At 54.8% G+C, this 12,055-nt stretch overlaps 1 protein-coding gene across 5 annotated transcripts in view; it reads right to left on the bottom strand.

Moving 5' to 3' along the window:
- SCUBE3 (signal peptide, CUB domain and EGF like domain containing 3) overlaps positions 1-12,055 on the bottom strand; it is a 36,691-nt gene that overhangs the window by 5,222 nt on the left and 19,414 nt on the right. For 2 of the 5 annotated variants that reach the window (XM_087817347.1, XM_087817348.1), the window contains exons 7-22: positions 11,183-11,230; positions 8,818-8,934; positions 7,093-7,215; positions 6,482-6,598; positions 5,664-5,789; positions 5,303-5,419; positions 5,059-5,163; positions 4,653-4,769; positions 4,160-4,318; positions 3,710-3,925; positions 3,214-3,375; positions 2,841-3,008; positions 2,158-2,319; positions 1,549-1,746; positions 935-1,087; positions 733-812 (exon numbers count right to left, since the gene is read on the bottom strand). In XM_087817347.1, the coding sequence (XP_087673473.1) occupies positions 733-812; positions 935-1,087; positions 1,549-1,746; positions 2,158-2,319; positions 2,841-3,008; positions 3,214-3,375; positions 3,710-3,925; positions 4,160-4,318; positions 4,653-4,769; positions 5,059-5,163; positions 5,303-5,419; positions 5,664-5,789; positions 6,482-6,598; positions 7,093-7,215; positions 8,818-8,934; positions 11,183-11,230 (2,168 nt within the window). The remainder of the gene's footprint in view (positions 1-732; positions 813-934; positions 1,088-1,548; positions 1,747-2,157; positions 2,320-2,840; positions 3,009-3,213; positions 3,376-3,709; positions 3,926-4,159; positions 4,319-4,652; positions 4,770-5,058; positions 5,164-5,302; positions 5,420-5,663; positions 5,790-6,481; positions 6,599-7,092; positions 7,216-8,817; positions 8,935-11,182; positions 11,231-12,055) is intronic. The other 3 variants (XM_087817349.1, XM_087817350.1, XM_087817351.1) reach the window with 2 other exon arrangements.

Genomic DNA, 12,055 nt, shown 5'->3' with positions numbered 1-12,055 from the left:
TAGTTTCTTAAGTAAGATTTTCTCAAACTGGGATCCACAAGTCCCAGGTGTTTAGTCCATTCTTCAATGCTAGAAACATTTCTTTTCCCTTAAAAGAGGTCTAGCCTGGCCGGTGTGGCTCAGCAGTTGAGCATCGACCTAGGATCCAGGAGATAGCAGTTTGATTCCCCGTCAGGGCACAAGCCCAGGTTTCGGGCTCGATCCCCAGCAGGGGGTGTGCAGGAGGCAGCTGATCAATGACTCATCATTGATGTTTCTCTCTCTCTCTCTTCCTCTCCCTCTGAAATCAATAGAGATATATTTTTTGAAAACAGAGGTCTATACTCAATTAACTGAGAAATGCTGTGCTAATCTGCTTTTCTGTGGGAGCCGAGGAGGGAGTAAGGGAAGGAGGGAACTTAGGCAAAAGCATCTCTCTATACCTCATTTTCCCTCTAATTTTTGGAGGAGGAGGTGAGGGCCACTTCACCTCCTCCTGCCTTTGTCCTCCGCCAAGGCATGGGTGATACTACACTCATGTGGGCTTAGGCTCAAATCCCAGCTTAACCTCTGGGCAACTTCTGTAATTCCCTGTGCCTCAGGTTTCTCACCTGTAAAGTGGGAATGATGAAAGTACCTAATTCACAGAGCGATTGTGTGTATCAACTGAGAATATTCATGTAAGCACATAGCACCTTGTCTGCACATTGTTACATGTTCATTAAATGTTGGTTGTTGTTTAAACTTGCTTGCCTTTAAAATCTCCTGGTGGTTTTCAGATGCATAGAGCCGGCCATCTCGCACAATGTCTTCTACCAGCTGCTCATAGTCCTCTGCAAAGTGAATCAAAGGGAGGAGCTTAGGGGTGGAACCCTCCTGTTCCCCTTGCTGTCCCCCAAGGCTGATGAGCCTCCCATTTTTCACCAACCTCCCTGGCTCTCCTGCCCTTGCTTACCATCATAGGTAACATAAGGGATCTGGAAGCCACGGGCACTGTTGGCTTCACTTGTCTTGAAGTTGATCCAGAGCTTCCTGGAGCGGGCTGTGAAGGCAATGGGGCGCTCGTAGGTCTGGCAGGTCTCGTAGGTGGTAATGGAGGCTGGGGATGCTGGGGAGGCAAGCAGCATGTCAGGCAAGCAGCAGGGCAGGCCACTCAAACCCTCCTGGGGGGAGGGCTGTGGGAGGAGGACTTGTGCTGAGAGCTGTCCCCTGTGCATGCACCCCCCCCCCATTCACATATTGTCTCCCATTGCCCTGGGCTTGTTCCACAACTCCTCTTTGACATCCTGGCACTCACAGTGTAAGAAATTTGACATTTAAATGAATGGAACATCAAAAATGTTAGAGTAGGACAGTGGCACATGGAACGCTATTGGAGTTAGTCCCAGGGCTGGCTTTCTTAACTTTGCTCTCCACCGAACATGTAGCCTCATTGTTTTCCTTTGTTAGTTCCTCTCCTCCCAAGGCCTCCCTTGCCACTGCCCCAATTCTTCCTGTACCAATTTTCTCTTTCTCCCTCCCAACCAGATTTGGGTTGCCCTTCCCTGGCCCAGCTCTGCAGCCACCCACAGTTCTTTCTCATGACAAGGACGTCCCCACACTCGTCCTCAGACGGCAGGAAGATCTCGGGCACCACGATAAGGATCTTGCGCTTGGGTGGAGGGTTGATGTTCCAGACGCACTCCACGCCGGCTGGGTAGTTGCCTGGGTAGTTGGGGGACTCGATATAGCCAGTGAACTCACCCAGCTCCCCACCACACTGACGATCTGTAGCCAATGGCCAGTGGACAGAGCAAGAGAAAAGAAGTGAAGTCAGTGGGGAAATGGGTTGGGGAAACAGAAGAGTTCTCAAGTGAAAATCAGGCACATGTAGGTAGCCGCCTTCCTAGCTTATCCATTCTCCAAGTTCTGAGTCCACCTTCCCTCCTGCTCTTTTAGTATCTTCTTATCGCACTTCACCTGTATTTGCCTCCCCATTACCTGTCTCTATGCTACAGAGCCCAGCCCAGCAACTGTCTTGAGACTAAGTGGGTGGGGAGAGATGGAGAGTGGGACTTTATTGTCCACCTACTCCCCAGCCCTGTTCCCTGTTGGTTTACTCCCCCGCCCTGCTGCTTCCTATGCCCAATGCTCCCAGGCCTCTCTAGCCCCTTTTCTCCAGCCTGCCCTGCCACATACTCTTGCACTGGGCTACACTGGTGGAGCCATCGAAGTCAGTGCTAGTGTTTCCTGGACAGCGGGTACAGAAGTTCTGACGGAAGTCAGGCTGATAGGATCCCATGGCACAGCGGATGCAGCGATGGATGCTGGTGTTGTAGTAGTGCCCAGGGGAGCACTGGACTGCAGGCAAGGGGAAAGGTAGGAGTTAAGGTGGCAGGCAAGTCAGAGTTCTGGGACATGGTATAGGCAGGACACATTCACCCTGGAGAATCAGGAGACTGAAGACACCAAAGTTTCTTCCAGAGTCCCAACCTTTCCTAGTTATGCCAGAGTTTAAGGCCAGGGAAAAACAAACTGGACAGAGTAGCTGGCTACAGTGCCAATTCTTTTCTTTCAGGTACTGAGCTGTGCTAAACCTGTTCCGAAATGCGTTCGTAGTGTTGAGGGGACTGTGCCACCAGCTCTCCAAAGCAGAGGGGTAAGTGGCACCGTTATTTATTCCCCAATTCCGAGGCTGTGGCTTGCGGTGGGTCAGGATGGGCCCTCTGAGCAGGATGGCATGGCTGGTCAGGCAGCTGGGCCTTTCTTGGTTTGGGGAGGATGGTGGAGCAACAAGCTTGGGTCTACTCTGGGGACTTGGAGAGTGTTCTTGGAAGTAGTTGGGGTAGGGAGTCTCCTGGTGGGGTGAGCAGCCTACTCACCTTTGGTGTCACAGTCTTGGAAGGAGATGGCCCCCTCGTGCTTGGTAGTGAGGCCCCCGCCACACGGAAAGCACAGAGTCCGTCCCGCTTCAGGTTGGTAGGTGCCACGTGGACATGGCTGGCAGGGCTTGAACCCATCTACAGAGTGTTGGCCAGGTGAGCACTGACCTGCAATGAACCAACGGCCCAACTCTGATGGGGATGGTCCTGGTCATCCCTTTGGGGTCACCCAGTCTCAGGGGACAGAGGCACACAAACAGGATGTTGAGTAGGAGACTAGCCTGGAGCCTGGGCCTGCCCTTGGGAAATCCCATGCCCATGGGCGTCCCAGTGCCCACCCTACCCCACTCTGCATTGTTTGTTCCCCTGGCACCTGCACACGTGGTGACGTTGGTGGCTCCAAGAGGCCCGTGGGCATCACTCCCAGGGCAAAGGTCGCAGGAGAGCTGCCCTTCTCTCTCCTGGAAGGTGCCCGCTGGGCATGGCACACACTGCTCCGTCTGGCCGTGGTAATACGTTCCCTGCGGGCAGCTGACTGAGGGAGAGTCGGCTGTGCTAGCCACCCACCCCCCTATTTCCCACCACCCAGGCCTGGGACTCCCCTTCCCGCTCCCCCAGATTTAAGGAGAATCTTTTTGTCTGGAAAGAGACAGAATCCTGCTTGGAAGAATCGGGCCAAAGCCATGTGCAGGAGGGCCTGCCTGCTGTCCTAGATTTCAGCCTGGGACCGGGGTGGGGAAGATGGGCAGGAGGGTCTTGGCTGCCTCACAATTTGAGAGATGCAACTGTGGCCATAAAGTACCCTGCTCTGAGCCCAAGCTGGGCTTTTCCTTTCCCGTGCTCCCCTCTATCCCAGCAAGCTCCCTTACCACACTTGGCCCCGGCACGGTGCTGCCCTGGCCTACAGGCCTCCACCAGCTCAGCTCGCTCCCCAGCTACCGGGCCCAGTTTGTGGGCCAGCTCATAATCAAGGCCTGCTAGGCGCAGGAGGAAGCGGTCCTGGTTGATGGACTTTCTAAGCATCTTCAGTGACCCTTTCAGCCGTCGCTCCATCCGCTGTCGGAGGCAGGATAGCCCGCAGCCAGCTGGTAGTGGATGACGGTATGAGTCAGAAGGAAGAGAAGAAACAGTGGCTGTGAGCCAGGAGGGTGGGAGCAAAGCTAGGAGCTACAGGTGAGAGAGACTGGCTCCTGGGCTTGGAATTAGGCAGGGTCTGCCCTAATACAGGCTCCACCCCTCCCCTTTGCTGTTGAAACCTGTGGTTTCCCTACCTCTGCCCTTCCCTTTCCACCCTCCTTCAACAGTGCTCCCAGTCCCACCTGTGGTTTCTTCAGCTCTGACCTCTGCCTCCAGTTCCAGGGTGAGCCGAGTGACTTCCTTGCCTGGAGGGGTCCGGGCCCTCCGGCCCTTGCCCTTCCGAGAGGAGTCACACTTGAGGTGGATGAAGGTGACCTGGCAGTCAGAGCAGGGCGCAGCACCTGGGGGAAAGGCCTTGTCAACTCCAGGGCACCCCCTGGGGGACAGGGGAAGTTCTTGCTCCCAGTTCTCACCCTTCCACCCCAAGCCAGACAGACCTCACCAGATCACTGACTGCAGCTACCTCCATTCTCTTTAGTCTAGGATACTAATTAGTTGGTGTGGGGAATATCCTAGGACTTCCTTGGGCTCTATGCCTACATCTGCTTTGCCCCTGCTCTTTCTAGAGTTCATGGTGCCAGTAGGTTTTTGGCAATCTTGCTAAGCAGAGCAGTTGAGGGGTGGGAAGGGTTTGGTGGCCAGACAGCCTATTGGAGTGGGGTCCCCAGTCCAAACCTGGCCCCAGGATTCTGCTGGCCTCCTCCATTTTGCCTTTGTTTCGCAGGTGCAAACGGCATTTGGCGTCCTTGATCTTGAAGGAGGCCCGCTGTTTAACCGACAGCACTGCAGCCTCTAGAGGGATGGTAGAAGCTCAGCAGAGCCTGGGGGCCCTAGGGGTGGGGTGAGGGCTGCTGCAGAGGATGCTGAGAAGCTGGGCAATAAGCCAGGGGCCTCGCTGGAGAAGGATTATGAAAGCCAAGGCAATCAGATGTCAGGGGAAGAAGGAGCAAGGCAGCAGGGCTGGAGAATTACAGAGCAAGAAGGGGATCCAGAAAAAAGTGAGGCCAGGGTTAATGAAGAAGAGAAACGGGGGTCAATAAGCAAGAGAGTGGTGGGAACAGGCCTTTGGGCTGGTGCTCACCATGACAGTGGTTGGTGTTTGTGCTGTTCCCGGTGTGGGCAGCTCGAGCTGGAGTGGCCCTGGGGCTGGGGGTGCCACAGCTCACCGTGAAGCCATTTTCAGACTCTGAGAGAAGGGAGCTGTCACAGCTCTGACCTGCCCCCCACAACCCTCACTGGTTGGATGTCTCTAAGGGGAGCAGAGTTGCTGCCTGAACAGCCAGTGTTCCTTCCCCACCAGCCCTCCAGCAACCTCTTCTATGTACCTGGCAAAAACCGGGCCCGGGAGGGGCAGGTCAGGGCACAGGTGTCCTTCTTGCCAGAGCGGTTGCAGCTGAGCATGGCTTTCGACGCACCAGGACTGTTCTGACACTTCACAGGCTCTAGGAAGGGGAGAGAAGCCTGAGGAGGAGAGGGCCTCTGTTCCCACCCTCTCCCTCAGCTGGGTAATTTGAGGGAAGAAAATTAGCTACAAGCAGAATTGTGACTGTACACAGAGACTGATAAAGGGATGAAAGGATTACTGGAACCTTCATGTCTCTAACTCAAATAGCTACACTCTGCACCCCTTACAGCCTCAACCCCTGAAATTAGTGCCAGCTGCGGCCAGCAGAGGGCGCTGCCCACCTGTGCAATCCTTGCCATTCCAGTGCAGCCGGCCCTGGCCTGCCGGGCAGGTACACTGGTAGCTGCCAGGAGTGTTGATACAGCCGAAGCGGCAACCTCCCCGGTTGATGCTGCATTCATCCACATCTGGGGAAGGAGTAAGGAGACAGACAGACAATGGTGGGCAGGAGAAGGAGCCAGGGAGTGGGCAGTGCGTGAGGACCTTTGGTTGGAATTCCAGGTATTTTAAGACTCCTGGCCCGAGAAACCCTCAAACCTAAGACCTCCTTCCTGTGTCTATCTACAGTCAGAAGAATGACTGAGGCCTGCTGGCATAGCTCAGTGGTTGAGCATCGACCTAGGATCCAGGAGATTGCTCAGGGCACATGCCCGGGTTGCGGGCTCGATCCCCAGTGGGGACCGTGCAGGAGGCAGCCGATCGATGCCTCTCATCATGGGTGTTTCTCACTCTCTCTCTCTCTCCCTTCCTCTGAGATCAATAAAAACATTGAAAAGGAAAAGGAAGGCAGCTTGAGAAGGGGCCAAACTGATGAGCTTTAAAACCTTCCACTCCTACCAGTGGGGCTGTAATCTGGGTGCTAAGGGTGGGAGTCAAGGGAAAGTGATGGGGGTGAGAGAGAGAAATTTTGGAGGCAGGATGCTGTTCCCTGATACCTGATTCCCAGTTTTCTTAATTCCTCCCACTTCACAGTGGATGCAGACATGGCACATGTACCTGGGATTGCCCACAGCCACAAGCCAACTCAGGGGCTTGTTCAGTTGAAGGGTGAGGAAGTGAGAGGGGCCTGGTGGCTGAGGGTCCAAATTTGCTGGCTTACCCCCACAGTGGGTGACACCATACAGCAGGTAGCCATGATGGCAGAGGCACTGGAAGCTTCCCGGCGTGTTAACACATATGTGGTCACAAGTTCTATCAAAGGAACACTCGTCTATATCTGAAAGAGCAAGGATTCAAGCCACTGAATTTTTCTTGGGGCACTTGATCCTGGGACCCCTTGCTCAGGTAAAGGACCCAAGTGAGAGGCCTTGGCTCTCCCCTTAAATTAAAAGTCCCTACTCATGGCCCAGGCCTAGAATCAGAGATTCAGCAATGCCTACCCATCCCCTATGCTCCCTCCACTTGGAGTCCTTGGAGTCAGGAACTGCAATATCTAATGCCTATTAGATCAGGACCACTATGTATGGTTAGGCAGCTCAGACCCTGCCAAGGATATGAACTGGGGTGAAATCCATCCCTCACTCCTTGCCAAGCTGTGTGCCCCAGTGCAGAGCTGGGCGGCCAAGAAGGTGCACATTTGCTAATTTGCATGACAATACTGCTTATGGAAACCCTCCCCAGTGTCTGTTGAGTTTCTCAGGCTCTGGCCTGCTTGAAACTTCTACCCCAAGAACCTCTCGAAGGCTTTCCCCTTGGCCCAAGTCTGCTCACCCTGGCAGTTCCTCTCATTGATGAGAAGCTTATAACCCTTCTTGCAGCTGCATTCAAAGCTGCCCACGGTGTTGCGGCAAATGTGGTCACAGCCACCATTGTTCAAACGGCACTCGTCTATGTCTGGGGAAGCAGGACAAAGTAGAGAAAATCAAAGGTAATCCAAAGGCTGAGAACAAACAAAGATAAAAGATCCCTCCTCCCTCACATGGAATCAAGGAGAGCCCTGAGCCTGCCCTCCTGACTCTCCCTTTTCTTCTCTGTTCAGGGGATGATGGGTCTTTGCCTTTAGCAACACCTTTCCTCAGGCCCAGTCCTCTTAGAAGGGGACACCTGGGAACCAGAAGCAGGCCCTCAGGGAATTGCCTGGAGCAGGAAGTAGGTGGCTAGTCCGTGCTCTCCGCTCTGCTGCTGACAGCTCTTCCCAAAACTGCGGGTGGATGGGGTTTATTCCTTTCCTGTCCCCCATCTGTGCTGGTCACAGGAGCCCAGCAGGGTGGGCGAGGAGGTGGCACAGAGAGGTGGAGATTCAAAGGGGCAGCTCTTTGGAGGGAAGAAACCAGTGAAAGAGGCTGGGTAGCTGATGGGGGAGGGGTGGGGGCCAGGCAGGGGGCTGGACTGGGAGAGATCTGGAGAGACTCAGGCCTGAGGCAGCTTTCAGCACTAGGAAGAGAAGGGGGGCGGGGGTGAGCGGCTTCCTTCCTGAGGTCAAGTTCTCCAAGCTGGTGGCAGACAGGACCCAGGCTACTCACCCCTGCTTGGGGGAGGGGCAGGGAGGGCGCCTTCCACTTCACTCTTAGCATACCTGTCAACAGTCCTTCCCAGCAGGAAACCTCTCAACTCTGGCTGTCTGACCTACTGCCCCAGCCCTCCCCGTCCTCTCTGCCAGCTGTTGGGCCAAAAGACACAAAGAATGATCCCAGACCTCCTTCCAGTCCTTACTCCTTTGGACCAGGGAACACACAGCCCCGATGAATCATTATTTTCAGTATGCCTACCCTCTACCCAACCTTTCCCGTAGACCTGGTTAATTAAAGGAGGGGAAACAGAATGGACAGTGTGGGAAATTATACCATAACAACAACCAGCACAGTGTTTGTCATTTGTCAGGCACTGTTCTAAGTACTTTATAATTCATATATAACTCGCTTAATCCTTACAACATTCTGCAAGCACCATCATTGTGGTGAAACTCGGGCACCGAGACACTAAGAAACTTGCCCCGGATCAAAGAGTGAATCAGAGGCAGAGCTGGGATCTGAACCAGGGTCCAGGCTCCAGCATCAGTGCTCCCAACTGCTTCCTTATTCCCCCTCTGACCAGAAGCACCTTTCCACAGGGAAGGTCTCAGGAATGTGGGATATGAAGGGAACAGAACGCAGTTGTGACCTCGTGCAGACACAAGGCTCAAATAGCAGCCTAGACCCAGGGACAAACATAAATGTTCATTAACCAAGAGGGTTAGGGACCCATAGGGGATTTAATGAGAGTAGGGAAAACAAGGTAGTGCAGGGGCAGGGGACACTGGACTTATGTGTCCCTTGAACCGAGATGGGGGAGGTGGACAGGAGACCAGCCTTAGTTATGGCCTCAGTTCTTTATCATCAGGATAGCCTCCAGGGGTACAGGAGGCTAATAATGGTACAGGTCCCATAAAAGGTTCCCTATCTCAGCTCCCCACCTCAGCCCCTTACCCTTCCGCTCCTGTCCTTTGAAAGCCCTTACCTTTGCAGGTCTTCCTGTCTGGCTGCAGCATGAAACCCACAGGGCAGCTGCAGTGGACACCCGTTGCTGCATCATGGCACTTACTGTCACAGCCTCCGTTGTTAACAGCACAGGTCTCTGTTTAGGAGGGAGCAGGGGATGGTAACCAGGTTATGGGCCTGGAGGAGCCCCAAACTCTAGGGTAACAGAGAGCACAGAGGCCCGAGGAACAAGGGAAGGCCTCGGCTGCCTCCCTGTGCTTTAGAAGGAGCATTAAGCGGAGGCTCCCAGCCCCCAGCCCCTCACAAGTGCAGCCAAGCAGTCCACGTCCCTGCCCCCTACTTGATTGAAACAAGGTGGACAGCAGTGAGGCAGGTACAAGCCAGAGCTGTCAGGCAGGAATGTGCTGAGGGGGTGGAGGAGGTGGAGAGGGGAGGGTGCAAGGAGGGATGGGAGCAATCGCTACCAGGGAATAAAGGAAAGACAGTGCTTCCTCCTCTCCCCTCCTCTTCCCACCGACTACCTCTTTGGTGGGTGGGGGTCACGGTGGATAATCCTGGGAAGAGAGCCTGGTGATCCCTAATACAGCTGATGGCCATCACTTCATCTTCCCCTCCTCCCTGCCCAGCTGTCTTAAGAAAGATCCCAGTTCAAGGGCTGACTGCTCCTCCTCAGAGGAGACTGAATAGTCACTTCCCAGCCCCTTCCAGGCTACCTCCAGCTCCTCCGGAGCCCTCCTTTTAGTACCAGATGGAGATAAGCTGGCTGTTCTGTTGTTGTTTTACTTTCCTAATGGGGAGGGGAGGAGAGGGGGTAAAAGAAGAATCGGAGAAGGAAGGGCGTCAGAAGGTAGGTCAAGAGTTAGAGAGCCTCAGCGCTGTCTCTTCTATTGCCCCCTCTTGACTGCTAAGTTTTCCCTTTGCTGAGAGATCAGAGTAGGAGTGTATGGATGGGTCAGTCGCCCTATTTTCTGAATTCAGAGTAGGAGAAAAACAGGTTTAACAGCCAAGAAGTGTCAAGTGAGCCCAGGGAAAACCCACCAGCTCAAACTGCAAGGCCCTGCCACAGGGGCTGTGGAGGTGTGGGCCATCTGGGGGCCTAGAGTTCTCCCATTAGAGAGACAAAATCCCTAGGCCTCTGCCCGGAAAGAAAGGAGAGTAGTCCTCAGAATCAGGGAAACTGAATGAGGAAGGCACCAGAGAGTACTATCATCTTGAATCTTTGACTCCTAAAACTTCGGCTCAACCCTTGTCACTGAGACCAGCAAGGCCAGGGCACTAGACGGCCAACTCTGCCTGTGGGTCCCTGGCCATGCCCTGGTCTCTCAAATGCCCAGGTTTGGGAGATCCAGTGGGATCTCCTATGTGGCACTCCCACCATAGCCTCTCCTGAGGTTCCCCACAGTCATGGAAGGAACCTGGGAGGGAATCCTGAGTTCAGGCTCCAAGTCATACCCCCAAGAATATCCTTAACATAAGAAGAGTGCCCAAGCTCCAGAGTGTGGAAAGGGGAACAGAGATCCTGTGCCAAGTCAAGGCAGACTGTGGGATCCCGGGTGGGGAGCAGGAGAGCTGGCAGTGTCCACCCCAGGCTGGAGCAGAAAGCTGGGCATAGCTGCTGCCCCTGTAGGACACCTGTGGGCAGAGTTGAGGCAGCAGGATGGATGGCCTCAACCCTTTGCTCTTCAGCATTAAAATCAGAAGTTACTCTGTGCCAGGAGCTCCCTAGATGCTCTACACACACTGTCTCCAGCGTCACGGCCAACCTAAGGGAGGGCCCATCCTCCCCATTTTACAGGAGAGGGAACTGAGGATCAGAGAGGAAAGTAGCTTGAGGTCGTACAGTTAGGAGGTGGCAGAGCCAGAACTCACACTCAGGTCTGTCTGAACTCAACTGTAATGATCTACACTGTGATGGTGGAAGAGGGCGATGAGTGATGCTGGCACTGAGCTACTGTGAGTAAGAAGCCCCAAGAAGGGTGGCATCTAACCCTACCCTACCCCTAGCTCAGGTGGCACGGGGACACGATGGCTAAGAGGGAGCTGCTGGGTCTTCAGCTGTGTGGGAGGCAGAGAAAGGGAGGGGCAGATGGTTGGGTGGGGTGAGGTGTTAGAAGGAGGTGAGGGAGAGGGGGAAGGAGGGGGCAGAAGAGGAGCGTGACAGGATCAAAGGAGCACAAAACCAACATGAGGGCTCCCGGGCCAGCTCTTGGGGACTCAGGAGACACTCAGTGGGCCTAGTACCCAGGCTGCCAGGGGAGCCCTGCTGGCAGGCTGGAGCCCAGTCAGGCCAGGCCCAGAGGGCATGCGGTTAGTGGGAGCCCCAGCAGGTTAGCCCTTCCCCTAGCAAGCCAGTGAGAGCAAGTGCAGAGAGCAGACATATTTACCATTAGAAACGGCCTGAGGGGGGATGTGCTGCTCTAGCCGCCTTTCCCCTGTTTGACATTGTAAAAAAGCTGTTTAGATGCTGGGCAGGAGCCACTGTGGCCCACTGAGCCCCAGCCCCTCCCCACCCTCCTCCGCCCTGCAGGCCCAAACCACTGTCCCCCATATGATGAGCCCTGAGACTCCAAAACTTCACTCCCCAGCCTTGTCCTGCCTGGTATCCTCAAGGAAGCTGGGCTCCCTCCAAGGGACTGATGGGAAAGCCTCAGAGAGGGGTAGTCACGGGCCCAGTACCACACAGCATGCCGAAGGCAGAGCTGGGAATCCAACCTCAAGTCTTACAAATTGCCAGATCCCAAAGGGTGCCCACCCTTTCTGCTCAACTATGCTGCCCTCCGCCTGCCCACCAAATCTCAGCGTCCTGACTGCCGGGACAGTGAGGCTTCCACCTGCCAGGGCTGGGGAGAGAGCGAGGTCAGGGCAAGGTCAGTAAGTTCCACTGGAGCAGAGCGTGAGGAGCTCGGGGAGAACATGGCTGTGTGCCTCAGAACAGCCTCGTTTGCTCCCTCCTACCTCACCTGGCTGTGGCCCAGAGGGCAGAATGGGTCTGGCACTGGGGAAGGGCTCAAGCTTAACGGGCATTTTCAAAAGCAGCTGTGCCCAGGGCCATCTGCCCAGGGACCCACCCGCACACCCAGGGCCCCACACTCTGTCCTGACACATGCAGCTTCTCCCTGGGGTCTCCATGCACTTTCTTCCAGGACACTCTGGGGGGTTGTGAGTGTGTCCAGAGGATGGTGGGAGGATTGGAAAGCGGAATTAGATTGATGAGGGGGAAGTGAAAGGAGCTGTAACGATCAGTCCAGAGAAGGCAA

The sequence above is a fragment of the Miniopterus natalensis genome, chromosome 5 (genome assembly GCF_054644295.1).
Source record: "Miniopterus natalensis isolate mMinNat1 chromosome 5, mMinNat1.hap1, whole genome shotgun sequence".
Classification (NCBI taxonomy): domain Eukaryota; kingdom Metazoa; phylum Chordata; class Mammalia; order Chiroptera; family Miniopteridae; genus Miniopterus; species Miniopterus natalensis.
The sequence above is the reverse complement of the archived record's forward strand: the minus strand, read 5'-3'. Positions and strand labels throughout refer to the sequence as shown.